General features: G+C 35.9%; 1 protein-coding gene across 1 annotated transcript in view; it reads left to right on the forward strand.

Moving 5' to 3' along the window:
- Positions 1–25,210, forward strand: part of CNTNAP4 (contactin associated protein like 4) — a 292,160-nt gene that overhangs the window by 221,435 nt on the left and 45,515 nt on the right. Inside the window, exons 12-14 of the mRNA XM_025369727.1 lie at positions 5,252–5,495; positions 10,863–11,019; positions 14,372–14,499. Of these exons, the coding sequence (XP_025225512.1) occupies positions 5,252–5,495; positions 10,863–11,019; positions 14,372–14,499 (529 nt within the window). The remainder of the gene's footprint in view (positions 1–5,251; positions 5,496–10,862; positions 11,020–14,371; positions 14,500–25,210) is intronic.

Raw genomic sequence — 25,210 nt, forward strand, 5'->3', positions numbered from 1 at the left:
ATATTCAGAAAATTTTTAAAGCCACGTAGATAGCAAGATATTCAGAAATACAGATACCCAGAGACAGCTAAATGTCTCCAGTAGCTCTGGAATATAGGAACATATTCAAGCAAAAATGACAACCCCAGAGTATTGCAGCCCAGTGAGAAATACATGTTACTCCTTGAAACTTTCCTTATTGATCCGGTTTTGCAAATGAGGAAGCCAAGAATGGAGGAGGTTAAGTGTAGGAGGTATAGCTTGAAACTCTCTTTATTGATCTGGTTTTGCAAATAAGGAAACCAAGGCTCAGGGAGGTTAAGTGTAACAGGGTGAAAATATTGGTAGGAGTAGATCAAGCTCTGGTCTCTTTTCTCACAGCCTAAAAGTTTTTCCACTAGGAAGGGTTACCTTCTATGAGTATTTCATTGCTTGCAGCCAAGAACATATCTTCTAGTTACATAGATCACGTATGGTGAAAATAAGACAAAATGCTGAATCACCAACTTGCAAATATGTGTCTTATTAAAAAATCTAGTTATTAGTCTAGAACTAGTGTCAAATGATTCCACATGTATTAAAATACCTCTAAGCATTATAAGCTAAAATATACAAAAAAAATCTCTATTTTGAATGGATAATTTCTTAAACGATGTTAAAAGCTGAAATTTCTTTGTAAACAGTTTTCCAAACATAATTTAAAAATAATTAGTTAGAATAAGGTGAATCCCAGTGGCTGTTTCTTTTCCTTTTCTTTTCTTTCTTTTTTTTTTGAGACCAAGTTTCACTCTTGTTGCCCAGTCTGGAGTGCAATGGCACGATCTCAGCTCACCTAAACCTCTGCCTCCCGGGTTCAAGCATTTCTCCTGCCTAAGTCTCCCGAGTAGCTGGGATTACAGGCAGGCACCACCACGCCCAATTAATTTTGCATTTTTAGTAGAGATGGGGTTTCTCCATGTTGGTCAGGCTGGTCTGGAACTCCCGACCTCAGGTGATCTGCCTGCCTCAGCCTCCCAAAGTGTCGGGATTACAGGCATAAGCCACTGCACCCAGCCTTCATTGCTTTTTCTATAATGAAATTGTTTCATGTTCAAGAAGTTTCTCATTATCAAACATTGTACTGTAAGGATGATTGTTCCAGAGGGAAGAAATTGATGAGTGCTAGAACAGAGACTTTCAAGTTTTTCTAAAAGTGAAAACTCTATGGATTAAACTCTCCCCTTCTCATGGCCCCATTACCGAGACTCCCGGGTTTAGTTTCCCTGACTCAGTAAGTTTAGAACACAAGGCCTGGGTCTCTGCATTATTAACAGGTACCCCATGTGCTTCTGAGATAGGAGCTCCTGAGATCATTTCAGGAGAAAGCTGGAGAGCTTAAGACTTATAATAGCATAATTATTTTTAGAGATTTCAATAATAAAGGCCTTCTTAACAGCTATGAGGGTTAATAAATAACGGTCCATTATTCAAATGCAGTCCTATTTACATCAGGTTTTGCGCCAGAAGGCTAGCTGTCTCCCCTCCTGTCTCCTGCTTTCCTTAACACAGCACTTCCTACCTGCTCTTAGTCTTTATCGCATCTATCACCTTCAGCTATTAAGCATGAAGCAACACAAGCTTTGCAACTGTATTGCTTAAACAGCATGTTTTCTCTTTGCACTGTTATCACACTAAAAAATAGCAGCCAGCCTAAGGTAAATCAAGTTCTTAATTACTCAGTTGCTTTATTTACAAATAGTGAAATGTCTTCAGGAAAAGACGTGAGTAGACCCAAACTACCATTCAATGTAGACTTTCTGCCTATTTCAGCCATCTCTTATTCATTTCCCTGTCTCCTTACCCTCCCACTCTTTTTGTATTTAGTAAAAGATAATTTGTAATAAAGTAAAATCATGATTGTCATGCAGATATGAAAATAAAAGTTAAAAAATTTTAAAGATGTTTAAAATGCATTATTAATGAAGAAATTGGAAAGACATTACAACCAGTTCAAAGGAGAATCCAAAGAAAAGACATATCTACATGTTAGGAACACGGAAACAAATGTGCATATGGAGGCAACACTGGATTCATCCATGATGGGGGAGGGAAGTCACTAGAACCTCAACCAGGTAGAAGTTGCTTGTCTACAGACAAGAATTATTTGTTGTAAGGAAACAGTGCCTTTATTTCTGGGCAAAGACAAAAAAAAAAAAAAAAAAAGTGGCAACCTACGTTAAAGGATGATTAAATGTGTCTTGGAAGTTAGAGATAGTGAATAGCTCTGAAGAGATTTAAAGGCTTATCTCCCCCAGATGCATTTGCTTATTTTCTAAGAGTAATAAAAACCTAAGGGCTTGTACCTTCTCTCCTCTAAAGAAAATTTGTGACATTCTAAAGCCAAAGTCTCTCTATCACTCTATGGAGGGGAGGAGCAGAGAGTGTGCTAGGTACCCTCTGTAAGCCCAAGCCTCATCATTTTGTGATCCTCCTCTTGCGGTACAACTCCAGCAGGCACAGCTCTATCTAGCACTCACTGCATCTGCAGGTGGGAAATTGAGGTATGAGGGATTGATGCTGATGAGGTTCTCTGTGAGCAAATGGTCCCTGATTCGGAGGTCCTCTGTGTCTGTTAGTGTAGATTAGACAGGTAGGTAGGTAGTAGACAGATCAATAAACAGATAGATATAATCTGTGTATTGGCAAGATAACTCCTTAACTTGCAAGTAGGGTAACATCTCAGGGCCCTTCACAGTTCCAGACTTAACATTATTTAGCAATTCTATTAGTTATCTACAATTTATAGAATTATATAACAACTCAAAGGCAGCGAAAATGTCAGAGCCTCTGCAGCGTCTGAATCGGATAACCTAGGAGGTTGTGCTCTAATCTAGACAATGCATTGTTTTTATTCATTCACTTGTTTATTCCCTTATGTCTTCAACAAATGTCTTCTGCATTTTGTATCAAGCCTTGTGCTATGTGCTGGAGATATGATTGTTACCAGATCAGAAACTATTGCTATTCTCATAGAGCTTGCAGACTGGTAGGAAAGACCGATAAAGTCAACCACAAAGTATTGAATTACAAATTGTGATGAAGTCTGTGTCTTTTACCACTCTTACTTCTAAGCAGGTGTTTGTAGAAACTTCAGATCACTCAACCATGTCTGAAAGAACAGTAAAGAGGCTCTAATTTGAGACTTTTCAGAGATTTCCAGATTAATGAAGCACATGAGGTTTGGAACCTGGCTTTTAAGGCCCCTATCTCTGTTGCTCAAAATCTATTGTGACAATTTCTTTGTGTCTGTTCTACCCTGGAAATCTAGATGGCCTGATAAGTGTGGCATCTGGTTAACATCATACCTTGTAGTGCTTTTTATTAGAGAATAAAATCAACTTACAGGGACTATCATAACATTGAAATATTTTAGAATTTCAAAAGGAAACGTTGACATGAGCTACTCTTTGATGGTTGCCGGGTACGGTGGCCTTGAATCTCTTGCAACACCTTTAAAAACCTTTAGAATCAGGTGTTAATTGTGACCCAGTGGATGCTAAACTACAGGGAAGTCTCACTCAGTGTGATCCAGAAGGGAAAGAGACAAAGGCTTCAAGCAGGTATATTGTCCGCCTCTCTTGGTAGCTAGCTTCTTCTTGCATGCCATTGATTTACCACAAAAAAAGGTGAATGGTTTTTTTGAACAAAAGAAACAGAGTCCAACAGAGGCTAGGCTGTCGGATTTGTCTAGTTAATAATAACCTTAAACTTCCAATAGCCAAGGTCGAGTTGGCTGAAATTATAGAATTTCAGACCTCGTTCTGCCAATTTAATTTCCAAATTTGGAAATGGAGGCCCAGGTTTTACCTGACTTTCCTAAGGGCGCAAGATGCATGCCAGATCTGCAACTCAGATCTCTGGATGACTTCGACATTGTACTGCTGGCCACCCGTAATTTCATTGGCTGGTAGATTAAGTTCTGTTTGAGAGCATTCTACGGTTGAAGGGTGAACTGAAATGCAAGAGGGAAATGCAAAAATAACAGCTATTGTTTCGCAGAAAAATAATAATCCACACGTGGAAGGCAATAAGTCTGTGACGTTAGTCCAGCCTCCTTTAGCCCACCTCTCTAGTCCAAACTGATGACTGGGAAAGGAATGGGAATGAAATTTTCAAAGTATACCTCCTTATTTGGATAGTTGATCCATATGAATGCCTTAGCTAAAAAGAGGGGGAAACGTTTTGCCTACTATTACTGTTTTTCTCCAATTTGGGATATTCCTCTGTATTACAGAAGAGTTATGTGACTTAACAGCACGTATGTAGTGGAGTTTTGACAACTTTCACTCTTTTTTTTTGCCTACTAAATCAGAGGCTTTTTGATTTATCTGTTCTTGTGTCTGCATATATCACAGAAAATATAGTATAAAGTCTATTACTGGTAAAGTTGAAGGGCAGATATCATATGCCTATTGTCTGTTACAAACATTGTGGGATTTTTATTTCATCTAAGAAATTTTGGTAATCAGTATGATGGAAATGTTTACAGACATTCAGGAACCAATAGTGATAACTCTAGTATATACTCAAAGATATTTTACTTTTGTGTTAGTTGAGATTCTGTGTCAGATGCATACAATTCAAAAGAGTAACTTCCTATTGTACTGTCTAACTGTGCAGATCACATGATATCAAAGTGAATACTTTACATTTAATTTTAAAAAGATGCACACTCATAGTTAAATGTTGATTAAAGAGGTATATAGAGGGCTACAAAATTTTGACTTTATTTTTGCTGATACTATGAATAGTAGTTAACAGTAGAAAAGTGGCTGCTTACATTATGTAACATAAACTATTTCATGAATTCTGATATGCACTTTTTTCATATTGTGATATCACTGGATTTTGGATGTGTTGATGAATAATGTTTTGTAGTTGTAATAGGCAGCATTTTTTCCTTTCTTGCAGTGAAATAAAATAATGATGCATCTTTAAAAAGATGGAATATCAGATTCAGTGAAATAAAATATATCACAAAAAATAATCAGATTTCCTAATATTTTTCATCATAAATATTGTGTGGCTAAATTATATGAAAATGTTAAATAAAATCACTGTAACTGCATGGCAATAGTATATATTTCAGGAAAAATAATCACTTACCCATAACTTAACAATTCTGAGAATCCATTTGTGTTGATTCTACCTCTCAGAGAAGTTTGATGATTAGAAAAATTTGACTCAGATAAAAGGTGATTTTGATTTTCTTTATTTATTTTAACTTTTGCAGACTAGTGATGGTCTCCTCTCTTTCTCCCCCCATTTCTGCATACAAGAAACTACATGGACCATCATACAGCACAACGGCTCTGACTTAACAAGAGTCAGAAATACTAATCCAGAGAACCCATATGCTGGGTTTTTCGAGTATGTGGCCAGCATGGAGCAACTTCAGGCCACTATTAACCGTGCGGAGCACTGTGAACAGGAGTTTACTTATTACTGCAAGAAGTCACGGCTGGTCAATAAGCAAGGTCAGTAAACCATGGTGTCTGTCTTGTTGCACACATCACATCATGCACTTACTCAACGAGCTCCTGAGGATTTTAATTCTGCAAAGTGGTGGCATCTAGCCACTGAGGGTATATGATCTCGCATTCTTAGTAAACATGTCACAGTCTGGAAGTCACAAAGATGCTTCTGCCTGAAGAAAAGAACAAGGTCAATTTACACTGAGCTTTATTCAAAGCCTTGATTGCTTTTAAACTCTCTTCCTGGCCTTAATTGGATAACTTTACAGCAAAGGCCTCTTTCTGATACTCAATGAATGCATAGTGTTTATCCCTGATAAAGGGCAAGTGACACGTAAGGTTTATTTTATCGTGGAAAACAGCTAATAAAAATACGACTTAGTTTTCTGAAAGTAAGTATTCTATGTGCCTCTTTTTCATGGATTGTTGACAGCCTCTGGGTATAATTGAATATTAGAAAAGGCTGCCAGAGACACAGTTGATTCACTAGTTCAAGGAGGAATCAGAAAACTATCTTAACTCTTTATTTGATTCTACTGTGAATAACCAGTCTGCTCCTGAGTTCTGGTTTTGGTCTTATGTTTTCTTTCTTTAGGGTGTCTCATTATGTCAGAGCCTCTGTTCCCATGTTCCCATCACATCTGCCTTACAGTAGGCCTTAATGAGCTAATTCTTTTTTTTTTTTTTTCTTTTTTTTTGAGGCGGAGTCTCGCTCTGTCTCCCAGGCTGGAGTGCAGTGGCGGTATGTCGGCTCACTGTGAGCTCCACCTCCTGGATTCTCGGCTCACTGCGAGCTCCACCTCCCGGGTTCTCGCCATTCTCCTGCCTCAGCCTCCAGAGTAGCTGGGACTATAGGCGTCCGCCACCACGACTGGCTAATTTTTTTGTGTATTTTTAGTAGAGACGGGGTTTCACCATGTTAGCCAGGATGGTCTCGATCTCCTGACCTCGTGATCTGCCCGCCTCGGCCTCCCAAAGTGCTGGGATTACAGGCGTGAGCCACCGCACCTGGCCCCAATGAGCTAATTCTTGAAGTCACTGCAAGAGCTTTCCAGCTGGCCTCCTAGCTTGTCATCTCTTCATATCTTCTAACCATCCAATGCAAAATCCAAAGTATTACTCTCTGTTAAGAAAATTAACCTTTAAGAAATGCCGCTCCCACTTTCAAGAAACACAGTACTATTTAAGAAGGTCTACCTCCTTTCTATTATTTGTCTGTCCGACACAGCCTGTTCTGCTGGATCCTGGAATTGCATATTCTGTGTCCACCCTGCTTGTGTAACCCTCATGCCGTCCTCTAACACTTATTTTCTAGCAGTAGCATTGAGGTGTATTTTTCTTCACATATTAGAGAAAATTCTAAGATATCTGTACAATAAAGAAACTTTTTTCATTTTCACTCCTGCTTGTCCTAAGAAGGGCTGGAGTTCCAGATGGAATGACAAAAATTTAGAAAGAAATTTGTTTCATACAGGAATAGCATATGTCATAGAGATCATGCAAAAATGCTGAGCTGTTGTTCTGACATTTGAACCCCGCATTTCTGATTCTCTATTTACTCTCCACCCACTAAAAATCAGATTATTTTCTCCCTTATGACTGACTACCCCCTTGCCCTTTTTCTCCTCTTTCTCCTCCTCGTTTTCCATTTTCAGAATGTTCTCACTTGGTCTCTACCCCTCCAATCCCATCTTTCTGGAATCCACCCAAAACTTATCTCCTCCTGAAACCTCAATTCTATGTGCAAATGAGGATCACACAGTTGTAGTTCGAAAGCGTAAGGTTTACAGCTGGAGGTGTGGGTGTGTTTCTCATTGGCTAGGTGCATCTAGAACATAGATAGATGAAACTTTGATTACTGAAATGGACGAATGGTTAATGAATCTCAGTCTTTGTTTTCTTTTCTCCGAAATGGGGCCAATGATACCAGCTTCACAGGGGTGCAGTGATGTTTGGGTGGCATAGTACATACAAAGTGCATGGCATGAGCCCCCCTCATTTCCAGCTCTCCGGGGCATTGTGGCCATAGTGAACATACACAGTTTAGTTTCTAATGGGTTGTTCATTGTTGCTAAATATTCATCTTATAATTAAAAAAACAGATAAACAAATCTGGAATGGTATTCTAAGAATAAGAATGGTAATTATGGAAGGGTAAATGAATGTTATGGAACAAAATGAACTCAGGTCATTTATGTGGTCACGCAGTATATGTCTTTCAGTATTTGGCTTATTCTATTTAGAATAATGCCTTTCATGTTTATCCATGTTGTCACAAGTGGCAGGACTTCCTTCTATTTAAGGCTGAATGATATCCCATTGTGTGTGTGTGTGTGTGTGTGTGTGTGTGTGTGTGTGTATCACGTTTTCTTTATCCATTCATCAATGGACAGTTAGGTTTCTCCATATCTTGGCTATTGTGAATAAAGCTGCAATGAACATTGCAGTGAAAACATCTCTTCAAGATACTAAAGGATGTTATGCTGAGTGAAATAAGCCAGACACAGAAAGACAAATACTTTATGATCCCACTTATATATGGAATCTAAAAAAGTTGAGCTCATAAAAACAGAGTGAAAGAGTGATTTCTAGGGAAGGGGGTTGGTGTGGAGATATTGGTCAAAGGGTACAAATTTGCAGTTGTAAGATGAATACATTCTGGAGAGGTAGTATACAGAATGATTACTGTAGTTAACAACAGTGTATTGTATACGTGAAATCTGCTGAGAGACTTGATCTTGGTATTCTCACCATAAAAATATAAAGTAGCTATGTGAAGTGGTGGCTGTGTTAAATCATGTGATTGTGGTAATCATTTGAAAACATTGCTTTGCACACCTTAAATGTGTACAATTTTTATTTGTTAATTTTACTGCAAAGCTGAAAAACAAAACATAAGAAAATACAAAAAGAAGGATGGTTATCAAAGTTGACAAAGAAGTCAAGCTATAACAGAACCAGAAAGTAAAATCCCTGAGGGACTGGTGAGTAAACATCACACAGAGTAAAGGGGCTTGATATGGTTTGGCCGTGTCCCCACCCAAATCTCACCTTGAATTGTAATAATCCTCACGTGTCAAGGACAGGGCCAGGTGGAGATAACTGAACCATGGGGGCAGTTTCCTCCATACTGTTCTCATGGCAGTGAATAAGTCTCATGAGATCTTATGGTTTTATAAATGGGAGTTCCCCTGCACAAACTCTCTTGCTTGCCACCATGTAAGATGTGACTTTGCTCTTCCTTGCCTTCTGTCATGATTCTGAGGCCTCCCCAGCCATGTTGGAACTAAGAGTCCATCAAACCTCTTTTCTTTATAAATTACCCAGTCTCAGGTATGTCTTTATTAGCAACATGAAGACAGACTAATACAAGGGTTGACACAGAATGTGTCAGGAATCGCCATCTTTAAGGCCAGTTTTGCCTGTGCACTTTTTTTTTTAAATGCTTCCCTCGTGTTTCAGGCTCAATAACCAGTTTTAGAAAGTTAACTCCAGAAAGGCGTGGAAGAGGGGATCCTGAAAGGCATGGAACGTGGCTAAATACACAATTTTTTCTCAGGTTGGTGACCTCATGATTCATGTGGAATAGATTTGAGGTGAAGAGAGTTAAAAGAGCTGAGGTCACAATAAGAAATATAATGGGATAGGACAGGAAGTTGTTTTCAGACAAGCTAGATTTAGAGTTTCAGATCTTGGTGATTTAGTGTCAAGTGATAATGATGCCATACATGAATGAATAAAGTGAAATGTGTATGAAAATATGTTTTCAACTGCTGGGGATCTGTGACTCAGATCACAGGAAGGATGATCAATGGGAATGCTCAAGTCATTTAGGATTTTAATTATGGGAGGTGGAATGTTCCACCATATCCACGGGTATTTTTTAGCTTTAATTTTTATTTCTCAGGATTTAAAAAATTCATTCCTATAGCTATTTATATTCCTTAGTACATTTTCTTTAAAAGTCTTGGATTGAACCAGTGTCTGATACCTTAAAAAACATTCAGTGATTTCTATTTTATAGGGAAGACAGGAAATTTAGATGTGGGAATATGGTTCAGTATTTAAGAATAACAATTATTTTTCTTTTTAATCTATGAAAACAATGTTTTAAGCAGTGTATTGAAATATATTTATTAAGTATTTCAAGTAATTTTCACCTTGTGGTGAAGGGCTAATCATGTAATTTAAAAAAGATGAAGATTCTTCATATTAATGCATTTATGCATAACACAGCTTTTAATAACTCTTTGCTGGTTTTTTGTTTTTGTTTTTGTTTTGACGTGGCCAGACTGGCATGCGTAGTAACCCTGGGAGAGAGGTTGTCAGCATTAGCACAGGGACTAATAGTAAGTTAAAATGAGCATTGGCATTTGTAAGCAAGGGAGAAATTAGTAAAAATCCCAGATTCTCAGTAGGGCTAATGGTGACAACTTAAAGGTGTGAAAGTCGACAGAAAAATGATCAAGCACCTTTGAGAAGCTGACTGATTCTGTGTCGCTTGCATTCTTCTCATGCCCTGATTCTCAGATGACTACAATTTTTCCTCCATACTTTTTATTTTTTTCATGATAGATTGGCTACATGCTTCACGTCCTTCTCTGGAAATCCTTGCCTAGATGTTGTATCTGTTCCTTGCTTGAGTTCCTTGGCATCATGTTTAGTCTTAACTCAGAAGGAGCTGGTAGCTGAACATTTATCGTAGGAAGAGATGCATTTGGCTGAGGGAAACTTCTTTTGAGTGTAATATTCGCTTCCAGCATGAAGATTTTTCAGTGTTATTTCTGTAACTTCAAATAAATAGCCAAGCCATTAAATGAAAGATAAAATATATACTTCCAAATAAATCTTAAATCATGACAAGGGAGTGCCAAATCATGCCTAACATTTATTAAACAGCTAGGATATTTTTAGAGAATAAATTTATTGAGATAAATCAGGGACTTTACATAACATTCCATAATGCTTTAATGGGCATTTCATGATTTCAAATCAATTTTGCTTTGGTATGTTAATTACTATGATTTATATTTTGATGCTAACTTGTTTCAAAATTATTTTTAAAGAAATTGTATATGTGAGCTGCTCTCAATCCATTTTTTACTATCATGCCTAAATTAAATAGGAACCGCTGGTTTCTTTTCTACCCGAGGACAAATGTATCGGTCATTTAAGCCTAAATAATAACTTTTTTATTTAAAAAATTTTCTTAAGGAAATGCCAGCAATTACACTGTTTTGCATATCCTTAAATCAAATCAATCTTTCTCCTTTTATTCTTTTTAATGATTTTGGAAGAAAAGGAATTATACTGGGAGAGAAGATGGTGGGACATAAAGCAGATGTGACATTTCTCACATTTGTCTTTCAGATGGAACCCCTCTGAGTTGGTGGGTAGGAAGAACCAATGAAACGCAAACCTACTGGGGAGGTTCTTCGCCTGATCTTCAAAAATGTACTTGTGGATTAGAGGGAAACTGCATTGATTCTCAGTATTACTGCAATTGTGATGCTGACCGGAATGAATGGTGATTTCCATATGATTTTTTTATGCAAGAAAAAGTTCATTAAAAAATTAATTACTCAAAGTATGTATAGCTAGCCAGATACTGAACAAGTTAGTGCAATGAAGTAATTAAATAAAGGTATGTTTTAATGAAACATGGTATAGTCAATATAGTCCTTAGTATTAAGTCAATGCCTTTTTGAGTTATTTTCTGTAATGGACCATAAGTCATGTACATTTTAATTTTATAATCAAACAGAGATACCTGTTACATGGGGAATTAATTATTATTCCTTTTAAAACGATATATAAGTAGGTATTCTATTATCTTAAAAATATATTTACAGCCAAAGCACATTTCTTCAATAATCTACCTATAAAACATTTAAAATTATCAACTTAGAATTTACTACAATTATTTTAACATGCAATTCTTTTATATTTTTAAAAAGACAAATCATACTACAAAGAACTAATGTTCTGTGGATTATATTTTGAAAAAAGAAATCTGTAACATTTTAGGAATTTTAAAATCAAATTACAAATATTCCTCTAAGCAGAAAAGAAGCTTATGCATGTGTTCTTTATCTGAAAAGTTTAAAAAATACATTGACAGAATTTGAGACTAGAGTTGGCATGTATACTGCCCTTATTTATTATTTGTAAAGTGAAAATATTTTAAACGTTTATATTTACATTTCAGCATAACCTATGTATATGTTACATTGCTAAGCAACTAGACCTGTACAGAAGACTTACTTTTAACAAATAGTTCTAGTCAATCTGGATGTAATATGGGTGATTTTGTTACAGGATGCACATTGATTACAGTGATAAATCTGCTGTTAATTGAGGTCATAATTTGAATTAGATAATATTTCATTTATTTAGTTGGGAAACATCAAGATGATGTTATGTGTGTGTGTGTATTTCTTTTAGAATTGCACTTTTAGTGTTACATGTTTGTTATGAAGAATATTGGCTCTCTTAAACTCTCATCTTTCAAATTTCTACTCCTTTTGGAAGGCACCCTTTTCTTATCACTACCTTCACAAAAAAAATGCCTACAAAGTAATACTGTATTTTAAAATGTAAATAAAATGCTAGTAGTAACGCTTAACAACTATAAAAAATTACCTAATCATCAATAACTCTCCAATGACTCTATAACACATTTCTAATTAAAAATGACTTTTAAAAATAAGATTGTAAAATTTCTCATATTAAATTCTGCTAATGGTGAAGTAACTTGCATAGAGCTAACCCTTCTCAGATAATTGTTGTAAATCCAGGAAAAAAAAATGTTTTAAAAACAACTACTTGAAATGAGCAGAAAGTAACCAAATGTAGGCAGATACTGCCCATGTGTTTGTGGCAAAGACTATATCCCAGATATAAGAGATAGCACTGAAAATTAGGCAAAATTCACACAGGCCCCACCTAATGAACTATCAAACCAAGCAATGGCAATTTATTGTGATAAGGCTGTGATTTAACTGCCTATAAAAATAAAAATGAAATCTTTAAAGAATAACAAAATCCAGAATCTTTACAATGTATCCATGATATCTAGCATGTTGTAACATTTACTGAATATTCAAGGAAGAGTACATTTTCATCTAAAGTCAAGAAATTAAGAGCAGTTATTACAAACCAACCTTGGGTTACTGATGTTTGAATTGGCAGAAAGATACTTTACAGCAACTATTATAAAAATATTTGAAGACTTAAAGGTAAAAATAATCACAATGTGTAAACAAAGGGTATTTTAAGCAGATAAGTGAGAACTATAATATGGAACCAAATGTAAATTTTAGAATTGAAAAGAGCATCTGAAACAACAAATTCTAATAGAAATTCTTCAGGCTAAAGAGAAATACCACGGATGAAAACTCAGATCTTCAAGAAGAAGTGAAAAGCACTGGAAATTGCAAACATGTTGGTAAATGTAAAAGCCAGTGTTTAAATTATTTTCTTAATTAAAACATTAAATTCACCTTATTTTTATTATAAAGTTTATAACATATGGATTTAAAATGTATTACAATAGAAAAAAGAATGTATGTGTGGAAGGGAGCAGTATTAAATGAATTATGTCTTAGCAAGCTTCTGACATTTTACATTGTTAAAAAACATAATGTCTAAATAGACTGTGATAAATTAAGAATTTACTTTGTAATCTGTAAAGCAAACATGGAAATATAATAAATATAGCTAAAAAGTGAATAGAGAAAACAAAGTGAAATACAAAAAATATGGAATAAGCCAAGAGGAGGCAGTAAAGGAAAACAGAAGTACAAGAAATCATATGGGGGGGCAGCCATAAAAGAGGATGAGTTCATGTCCTTTGCGGAGACATGGATGAAGCTGGAAACCATCGTTCTCAGCAAAATAACACAGGAACAGAAAACCAGACACCGCATGTTCTCACTCATAAGTGGGAGTTGAACAATGAGAACAGATGGACACAGGGAGGGGAACATCACACATCGGGGCCTGTCAAGGGGTTGGGGGGGCTAGGGGAGGGAGAGCATTAGGAGAAATACCTAATGCAGATGATGGATTGATGGGTGCAGCAAACCACCATGGCACGTGTATACCTATGTGACAAACCCACATGTTCTGCACGTGTATCCCGAATTTAAAGTATAATAAAATAAAATAAAATAAGTAAATTGCTACAACATTTCAAAAAATGAAAAGAAATCCTATGGGGGAAATGAAAGAGCAAAATGGTAGACCTCAAACTACAGTATCAATCATTACACTAAATGTTAATGTATTAACCAATTCCAGTAAAAATGTAGAAAATTGTCCATTGAATTAAAAAATCTCCAACTGTGTTCTATTTTTAACATATGCTATATTTTATATTCTCTATTACATTTTTCTACAAGAGACATTAAAATGTCATTAAGTTGTGGCCAGGCACAGTGGCTCACACCTGTAATCCCAGCACTTTGGGAGGCTGAGGCAAGTGTATCACTTGAGGCCAGGGGTTCAAGACCAGCCTGGCCAACATTGCAAAACCCCAACTCTACCAAATATACAAAAGTTAGCTGGGTGTGGTGGTATACATCTGTAGTCTCGGCTACTTGGGAGGCTGAGGCACAAGAATGGATTGAACCCAGAAAGAGGAGGTTGCAGTGAGCCAAAATTGTGCCACTGCACTCCAGCCTGGGAGACAGAGTGAGACCCTGTCTCAAAATAATAATAATAAATAAAATGTCATTCTGTTTTTATGTGCTCCAATGAGTGACTGGATCCCTACTCTTTTGTGGGTGCAAATTTAGTTCAGAACATCTTGGTTTTGAAATGCAATAAGGACTATTAAAATTTCTTAAGAATTTTGTTTGTTGCTATTGTTTTTTTAGGACCAATGACACTGGATTGCTTTCTTACAAAGAACATCTTCCAGTAACTAAGATCGTGATTACAGACACAGGCCGACTGCATTCAGAAGCAGCTTATAAACTGGGGCCTCTACTCTGCAGGGGAGACAGTAAGTGGTTACGATGTGTTGTAAGCATATTTGAGAAAAGTACCATGACTTAAAGTGCCATCACTTAAGCATCATGTTTCCATCACATAATAATTAATCAGACTTCTATTGTGGACATTTTTAACTAAGGTCTGAAATACTCTTTCAGTCAGTCAACAAATAAGTACTCCTATGAAGTACAAAGCCAAGATGGCAAACCTTGCTAAGATTCTAAGAGAAAGAAACCACTGGGTATCTCAATTGATTAGTTCATGAGTACATTCCAGCATTCCTGAATTTCTAATTGTTGTTATCCACATAGGAAAGCCTCAATGCTAAACACAGTTATTAATAATTCATGTGAATTTCCTACTGTTAGGCCTGGGATGAAATTAGAATGTCAATGGAATCATGTCATTTTAACCCCAAATATATTTCAAATGTGAATCTCACTTTTTTTCTGTGTGTGTGTGTGTGTGTGTGTGTGTGTGTATGTGTCTGTGTGCATTTACTTTAAACCAGTGGTACATGCTGTTTTGCATATACAATGCATTAACACTTTAAACCAGAATTTTAAAGGTCAAATATAGTTCTATTATATTTATGTTCCATATATACATATAGATATGTTATATATCTGTGTTTTCTTTGATCAGGGAATGAAATGAGCATATGTATTCATTTATAGATTGTTTAACCTCTCTGAAAAGCATTAGGTTAGAGACTAGTGCATTAAATATCTATACTTTTAGTATTTCCAGAACTTAAAATGGAAATAGATGAAATATTTGTTTACATTAATGCCATAGCTTAAAATAAAATTTTATTCTAGGGGCACAACAGAAGAAGAGGGAATCTGACAATTCAGTGGATTTATGGAGATACAGAGCAGAAGTTGCTTAGTTAAAAAGCAAAGATGATACTGACTTATAAAAATTATATATACATTGTAAATACTGTTTACCATTTTACTCACCATCTCTGATATGTATCACGTCTACTTCCTGTTCTACCAGTGAGCCTTAGACAACCTCATGAAGCTGGCATAGAATATTTCATGGAAAGAAAAATGATGTGCAAAGAGATGAGGCTGTAAACTTCAGATGCAGCCAGGAGAGTGTAACAGTTTTTCATGGCTGTAGAGAAGTTGTTCTATACATCACATGTACCTTTCACTGCTTGCTCTGATCTTAACCCTGCAGGGACCCAGGCTGGCTTCCTCTGCCTTCCTTATTTCATTAGCTAAAATCCCTGTGTACAGGTGTGTTTTAACTGAGGTCCCTACCAACTCTCTCCCTTAGACTTTCTTTCTCCCAGACTTTCTGTCATCATTTTAAGCACACAACATCATTCCACTTAGAGCAGTGATTCTCCATCCAAGGCAATCTTGCCCTGCAGTGGACATTTGACAATGTTCGGAGACATTTTTGGTTATCACATTGTTGGGGAGTGGGATGCTACTGACATGTCGTGGGCGAGGTCGGGGATGCTGCTAAACATCCTGCAATGCATGAGACAGCCCTCCACAAAGAAGAATTATCTGGCCCCAAATGTCAATAGTACTGAGGTTGAGAAGCTAGAGCATTGAACTACCGTGACCATGAGAATACAGAGGGGAGCTACTACATTGGCACTAAGAATTTACAAATAGTTTCAAGTACTTAGAGACCTGCTAATTCATCTCTGACTTATTAATTAAACAGTAATCAAGTGATTGGTCTTCTTGCCTCCTGTATCTATTTTTAGCATTGAGGTTCATCTTCTCATGAAGTTATTTTCTGCATGAAGGACTAAGGACTAAGGACTGTTTTCTGCATGAAACATTCTTCTTTATTTTCTCAGTCAGATGAGCAGTGTCTTCAGAACAGCGAATACTCCTTTTTTCCATATGAGAAATCTGTACCACTTAAGTTACAATGCCAAAGGTACTTTTTTTTTTTTTTCATCTCCAAGTGAGGCTCACTGGGCAGATATGGGACTAACAGATATAGGATCATGCACAGTAGGCCTTATAAGCAGAGAAAAGCTGCATGGGCATTACTTTGAAAGCATCAGGACTACACATTGAATAATTTAAGACTGAGAAATAACTTAATTCTCATGATTCAATTGAAAGCCTGACGATCATTTATAAATCTGAAGATCAGTAAAGTGACCTCTGATACAAGACAGGGAGAAGATGAGAGCTTGAACTAGGCAGTGATTGGCATGGAGCTTTAAAAGGAGGATCAACTATGAGGTAAATTCAATATGATTTAGATATAAAGTTGAGAGTTAAAGCCTTGGGGATGATTTCCAGCTTTCTGATATGAATAAAGCCATTAGTGTCATTCATTGAGACAGGAGATTAACACTTTTTTTTTTTTAACAGAAAAGTAAAAAGGTGAGAATGAAAAAAGTAATATTTTCATTTTCTCAAACTGGAGATATTGAAAAATGTAGATCAGCCATGTTTTTCTAGGAAAGAAGGTGAAGTTGTGAGAAAGCAGGACACGTAAAACATGACTATTAGAACTACTAGTACCAGTTATGAGGTTACCCTAATTTGTTGATGTTGTCTTTTTTCAAAGCTTTCTTTTCATTTTGTTTTCAATTTCATTTTACTGCTGCTATTATTGTTGATACCAGATATCAACTAGCAAACTAGGAAGTAAGAGAACTTCCTCAATGGTATAAAGGGCATCTGTGAAAATCTGATAGCTAATGTCATACTTTGAATAGTCAAGGATATAACTGCTTTCCCTCTAAGTTCAGGATAAAGGCAAGAATGTCTGCTCTCCCTACTCCTATTCAATCTATTACTGATGGTCCTAGCACATGTAATAAGTCAAGGAGAGGAATTCAAGGCATTTATTAGGTTGCAGCAAAAGTTAATCAGCCTGATTTTAATGGCAAGTCAGGTTGCCATTAAAAGAAGTGGCAAAAATTGCAATTACTTTTGCACCAACCTTAGGTCAGAATGAATGAATTAAAATGTCTATTTACAGGTGACATGACATTCTAGGTAGAAAATCTCAAATAATTTGTGTTTTTAAAAAGTGAGTTTAGCAAAGTCACAGGATTCGAGGTCAGTATACAAAAGTAAATTATATTTCTATATGCTAATGATAAAAAAATTATAAATGAGATTTTAAAAGTACCATTGTTACACTGGCACCAACAACATAAAATATTTTGGTGTAAATATAACAAATTATTAAGAAAAAATTAACATTATATTTAAAAATTTATGCATTAAAATATTTGATAAGATGTCAATTTTTCCCAAATTTATATATAGACTGAAAACAATCCCAATTAAAATCCAGCAATCTTTTTCTTGTGGTGGGGGGAGTAGAAATTGGAAAGCTTATCTTTAAATGTATATTGAAATGCAAAGAAATTAAATAGCAAAAATATTTTGAAAAATATAAACAAAATTTGAGACACACTACCAGATTATAAGACTTACTATAAAACTAACAGATATTCAAGGAAGTGGGATACTGAGATTACAATAGACAAATACATGAATGGAATAGAAGAGAGAGCCCAAAAATAGACCCGTGTATACATGGTTGCTTGACTTTTCACAAAGCTGCCAAGGAAACTCAGCAATGAAAGAATAGAATTTTCCAAGAAACAGATCTGGAACAATTCAAATCCATTTGAAAAAGAAAACCAGAATGAAAAAAAAGTGTCAATTCATACTTCAAAGCAGATAAAAAAATTAACTCAAGATTAAACACAAACTTAAATCTAAAATCACGAACTATAACACTGCTCTAAGAAAATACAAGGGAAAATCTTAGTGACCTTGGGTTGGGCATAGATTTCTTAGATTCAACACTAAAAGTACAATTCATAAAATAAAAATAATAATAAATTGGGTTTCACTAAAAAACTTCTGCTTTTAAAATGACACTGTCAGGAAATTGAAAAGAAAAGCTACAGACTGGGTGAAAATATTTGCAAAATACATGTTTTACAGAGGCGAATACCCAGAATATAAAAATAACTCTCTCATGGTGCAATAATATTTGAAAAATCAGTTTACAAATGGGCAAAAGATTTGCACATACACTTCACAGAAAAAAATATGGATTTAAATAAGCACATTAAAGATCCTTAGCATCATTAGTCATTAGGGGAATGCAAACTAGTACTGCAATGTGATACCAATATGTAACTGTTAACATTTAACAAATAGTAATAATGACAACCACCAAAACAATAACAAGTGCTAGTGAGGATTTAGAGCAACTAGAACTTTGGTACATTGCCGCTACAGATGCAAAATGGTGCACACTGCTTTGGGAAATAATTTGGTTTCTTATAATGTTAAACTCACATTTACCATATGTCCCAGCAATCCCCATGTTAGCATTTTATCCAAGAAAGAAGAAAAATCTATGTGCTTATAGTCAGTTTTTTGTTATTATTATTATTGCCTTTATTCCATAGTCCCCTAAAAATGGAAACCACTCAAATGTTTATCAAGCCGTGAAAGGATACACATTCCATTTTACTGTGGTGTACCCACAGTACACCGCGGAACACTACTAAACAATTAAAAAATACACTCTAGATAACATGCAACAACATAGATGACTCTCAACTGCATTACTCTTAAGTGAAAGAAGCCAGACTAAAAAGCCTACGTGCCTTGAATGATTCAACTTCTAAGATATTCTGGAAAAGTCAAAACCCTAGGAACAGAAAGAGGATCTCTGCTGCAAGGACTTTGAGGTGAGAGGAATTTTACACAGGGGTACAAGAAAACTTTGTCAGGTGAAAAAAATGTTCCATATCTTAAGTGTGGTGGTGTTTTTATGGTTTCGGGTCCTTGTCAACTTCTAGAGCTACACACACAAAAAAGGCTGAATTGTACTGTATGCAAATTACCATAAATTATTACTATATTTAAATAAATAATAAGTGATGTCTTATTCAACACATCTGACTGAAAAACAAAACAAAAAAGTTAATAACAGTTTGCATAGCTGTAGTTGCTCAATTTTAAGAATTGGAGGTTGAGTGCGGTCGCTGAAGCCTGTAATCCCAGGGCTATAGGAGGTCAAGGTGGGAGGACTGCTTGAGACCAGGAGCTCCAGGCTGCAGTGAGCTATGATTGCACCACTGTACTACTGCCTGAGCAACAGAGTGAGACCTTGTCTCTTACAGAACAAAATTGGGTCGCCAAAACCAACAGAGAAACAAACAACCAGTAGAAGCAAATTCATGAAACAGTGAAGATTTCAGTAACACGGATATTCTCCAATTCTCCAGGAGATTTCTGGAATCATGCTGAGTATGTTTCTAACTTAAATTGACTTTAGAAACTTTAGAAAAAGAGTCAAAGGAAAGAATCAAGGGCAAACATTTGGGTTTACCAGTTAGCAGAAAGGTCATTAGTAGGAGGAGGAGTCACCTGTATATTTCCTATGTAATCAGCCTGCCAGGAGCAGTGGGAACATATTTATTTTTGAGGAACCATCCAGAGTCTTTTAGACCAACAATTCCTCCACTTCAGCATGAATAAAAATTACTTGGAGAGCTTGTTGTAACACGGATTTCTGCTCCTTATCCCAGAGACTGTGATTCAGAGGATGTGGGTAGGAGAATCTTTCTTTCCCTCCCTTCTTCCCTTCCTCCCTCCCTTCTTCTCTCCCTCCGTTCCTTCCTGCTTTCCTCCCTTCCCTTTCCTTCCCTTTTTCCCTCTCCTTCCCCTTCCTCTTCCCCTTCCTTTTCCTTTCCGCGCATGCGCGCGCATGGGCGCGCGCGCGTGTGTGTGTGTGTGTGTGTGTGTGTGTGTGTGTGTGTGTGTGTGTGTAAGGGGAGGTNTGTGTGTGTGTGTGTGTGTGTGTGTGTGTGTGTGTGTGTGTGTGTGTTTTGACAGAATCTCTCTCTGTTGCCCCGGCTGGAGTGCAGTCGGCTCACTGCAAACTCCACCTCCTGGGTTCAAGTGATTATTCTGCCTCAGCCTCCCAAGTAGCTGGTATTACAGGCATATGCCACCATGACCAGTTAATTTTTGTGTTTTTAGTAGAGACAGGGTTTCACCATATTGGCCAGGCTGGTCTTGAACCCCAGACCTCAAATGATCTGCCCACCTTAGCCTCCCACAGTGCTAGGATTACAGGCATGAGCCATCTTGCCTGGCTGAGTAGGAGAATTGCTAATGGGTTTCCACATGCTACTGCCAGTCCGTGGACCACTCCATGTACTGCTGCCCCAAGCCAGTATGGTTCACAGGCTGGTACTGGTCTGCACATTCTTTGCTACCAATGTGTGAGGAGGCTAGTACGAAAATAGTATGTTTTCAGAATGACTTATGTCAATTGGACAGAGTAATTTATGTCTGTTGGACAGAAGAGTAATAAAAAATGGACTGGAGATACTATTTTGTGTACCTTTACTTTTCTCATTTCACTTTTCTAGCAATTTACATTTTTAATTTTACATTTTAAAAATGTAAAATTGTTGTGGGTACATAGTAGATGTATATATTTAGGGGATACATGAGACATTTTGTCATAGGCATGCAACGTGCAATAATCACATCATGGAAAATTGGGTATTCACCCCCTTAAGCATTTATCCTTTGTGTTACAAATAATCTAATTATACCATTTTTGTTATTTTAAAATGTACAATTACATTATTATTGACTATAGTCACCATGTTTTGCTATCAAATACAAGGTCTTATTCTTTCTGTTTTTCTTTACACATTAACCATCCCCACCTCCTCCTGGCCTCCCACTCTCCTTCCCAGCCTCTGGTAACCATCCTTCTACTCTCTGTCTCCATGAGTTAAATTGTTTTGATTTTTTAGACCCCACAAATAAATTAAAACATGCAATGTTTGTCTTTCTGTGCCTGGCTTGTTTCACTTAACGTACTGACCTCTGGTTTCATCCATATTGTTGCAAATGACAGAATCTCATTTTTTATGGCTGAAATAAGAAGGGAAAAAAAAGCACATTTTTTCTATACAGGTAGTTTGAGACTCACAGCTCTAGGTCACCAGTTGGTTTGGGTATGAAGTGGACCAATGGGGCTGACATAGGGCCTGCCCAAGTGTTCTAACTGGAGTTGCAGTATGTTCAGAACCAGCAACAGAGTTTCAAATTAAAAGCCCAGGCATTCACACAGAGAGTTAAACCTGCTTTCTTGACATACAGCAAGAAGACGTCTACAGAAACTTTCTTCTACTTCAGTGAGTCTTGCAACACAAAGGGAATTCCTGGACCACAATAGCATCTGGCTTCAAGTCCTTGTCATTCACTCTCCCTTATCTGCAAAATCTCCCTAATTCTTTTACCAAACCCTTTCACACTCAGCTTAAAACTCTTCCATCATGATTTCTAGATCACAGTCATTCTGCATTCTCAAAACATGTTTAGTATATTACAAAGATATGTTTCTCATACTGGCTTTTAATTATTTTTGAGCCCCTGAAGAGCAGGGTACATTGTTCATTTATTCTTGTGTTCCTGATAACTAATATATTACCTATTGCACAAAAGATAATCAATGAATAACAGTTCATGAAATAATAAGAATGATTAAATATATGCATGTAAAGAACCCTATAGCTTGTGAATTATCAGTAAGAGATATGAATACATTTTTGATTCTATGAGCAATTAAATAAGTAAATATATACTTGTACTAAAAGGAGTTTAGACTATATTGAATTATTGATTCTGGTATAAAAAATCACATAGTAGAAGAGTGTCTAGTTCCATCTAAGCCATTTCTCATCAATATGCCTGAAGTTGTAACAATGAAAGTACTTTCAAATAAGAATATGATTTTAGTTAATATTAATTTGTTTTTTTTTTACTTTTCACTCTTAATACAGTACCTTTATTAAACTGAAATGATTTCCACTTCCTGGAAAATAGATTATTTTATGGTCTATTTTACTTTGTTTTTTTGTTCACTTGGAAAAACATTTATTACCAACCAATAATTTATATGCAAGAAACTTCATAAATGTGAGGGAATACAAATTGTTTTTAGTACTTTCAAAAGGTTTTCACTTTGGAACTGGGAACCCTGATAGTTGTCAGGACCATGGTATCCTTTTGGGGGAATTTTATACATATGCATACCTTTAATTAATTGTCTTAAATATTAATGACTTACTTGATACAAAATCATAACTTTTTAAAGCTACATAGAAATGCCAAAAAAGTAAGTAAAAAAGTCACCAAGAATCACATAACTCAGAAATAATGATTAATATCAATTGAATATCATTCCAAATGTTGGTAGATATTTCTAGCGCAGGGCTTCCCAGTCTCACCACTCTTGACATTTGGGCTGGATAATTCGTCATTATGGTTGAGGACCATCCTGTGCATTGTTGGAGCTAAGCAATATCCCTGGTTCCTACCCAAGAGATGCCAGTAGCATCCTTCCTCCAAATGTGACAACCAAAAATGTCTCCAAACATTGCCAAATGTCCCCTGGGTAAAGAATTGCCCCAGGTGGAGAATCACCACTCTAGACAAAATATTTTTAAAAAGAGATCGAGAAATGTTATAAAACTTTACTCATTGAAATTGAGAAAGAAAACACCAAATTTAAGCCAAGATGGCTCATGAAATTTATATATCTAACAAAGTATATTCAATTTAAGTGATCCCGCTAAACTTACAAAAAAAGACTATGAACATTTTAAAAGATTATAGAGTCACTACATTTTATATTAAATGTATTTTTAAATTATAAACAGCATTTATCTACTCAGAGAAATGGAAAAGCTAGCACTCATTTTTTCTTTCCCCTTCTTTATCTCCCCCTTCCCAGTTTTTGCTAGTTATGCCATTATTTGTATATTGTTACTTTTAAAGACTAACCACTAGTTCTGTTCGCCAATGCTTTTTATTTTGATTTATTTATTTTTGTCAGGTAGTTGATATTTTACCTTTTTTTTTTTGTCTTTAGAAAGATTCTTGAGGGTTGCATTTTTTAAATTTTTTATGTGCTTGAGAATATTTGTTGCCTTAGGATTCTAAAACAAACTGTGGTGCTTAACTTTATATTGTCTATTGGGAACAGCTTAATGGAGATATAATTCACAGCCTATAATCCACTCTTTTAAAAGTGTACAATTCAATCAATTATAGTATATTTAATCATTTTAGTGTACTACATAGAGTTGAGCAACCATCACTATCATCATTTTGAGAACACTTTCATCACCCCTAAAGTAGACCTGCTCCCATTTTTCAGACACTGTCCATTTCACCCCCTCCCCATCCCAGCCCTAAGCAACTAGTAACCTACTTTTTTCCTACAAACTTGCATATTCCGGATATTTCATATAGATAAAAATACAAGATATGTGGTCTCTTGTGACTGACTTCTTTTACTTAGCATCATATCGTCAAGGAGGTTCATCAATGTTGTAGAATGCATCAACACTTCATTCTTTTTTGTGACCAAATAATATTCCATTCTATGAATATACCACATTTTGTTTCATCACTCATCAGTTCATGGACATTTGGGCTGGATCCACTTTTTGGATATTATGGTAACGCTTCTGTGGACATCCATGTATACTTTGTGTGTGTGTGTGGATAAAGGCTTTATTTCTCTTCCGTGTGTACCTAGGAGTGGAATTTCTCGGTTATATGGTAACCCTACATTTAACCTCTTTAGGAACTGGTGTAATTTTTATGTATCATGCTACCTTCAGTAGTTTGCATATATTATCTCATACTTGTCTGTGCTGAGGAATGCAGTCATCTTGCCTTCCACAGCTTTTCTAAATGTCTTTTTGGTTGACTATATTTCTTTATGAATATTGGTTTTGTTTTTGAAAAATTTTCTCAAAAGGGCTCTTGTATGCTTTATTTTCAGAATTCTTTCAAACTTGAAAGTGTCTGCCTGTTGCCTTAGCACTTCACAAATAAACTAGACTGGATACATTTTCTTTCCCTCAGAAATCTATGGACAGAGTTCCTTTATTTTATGCCATTGAATACTGTGAAGGAACCTGAGGCCATACTGATTTTTTTTTTTACCTTGTATGTGACTTGCTTTTTCTGTCTGAATACCTGAAGGAACAATTATCTTTAAAGGTCACTAATTTAACAAGAATGTACCTGAATATTGTTCATTTGGTATTACTTTTTCTTGGAAATAGAGGTAATGTGATAAAAGGTATATACATATTTTTTAAGTTGTTAACATTTTTGCAAATGTGGTCTGAATTTCTGCTTTCAGTCTGTCTATCTGAGCAAGGCAGTATTCTTAACTCTTTGGCATTTGAATTTTTCAACCCATTTTATCATATGTATTTCTTTTCAGGTAATTCATTACATTGAAATTTTATGTTTAATCAAAGCACCCTGAAACCTTCATAGTTAGAAAAGATTGCTGTAAGTTTCTCGTTCCAAAAAATTCTTGAGTCACTGAAGTTAGTTTCTTCATTTTGTCTGCATCGACTAGTACAGCTGTCTGAAAAATCACAGTTGCCCAGAATGCATTAAATAATCAAAGGTGCATGTAGGCAATAAATAACTTTGCAGAAGTGAGGCTCTTCAACTGGAAAAAAATATTGACTAGTCATCTGGTTAATTTCTCTTTCATTTGACAGAGTTCTCTTCCATTTGGCAGACTACATATAAACCATTAAAAAAAGTGAGGATCAATTCCATTTCAACAGATAATAAAATAATGTAACTTTGTTAGCTCCACTATGCCTGACAATTCTCCATTATAACATTTTT

The sequence above is a fragment of the Theropithecus gelada genome, chromosome 20 (assembly GCF_003255815.1).
Source record: "Theropithecus gelada isolate Dixy chromosome 20, Tgel_1.0, whole genome shotgun sequence".
Taxonomy (NCBI): domain Eukaryota; kingdom Metazoa; phylum Chordata; class Mammalia; order Primates; family Cercopithecidae; genus Theropithecus; species Theropithecus gelada.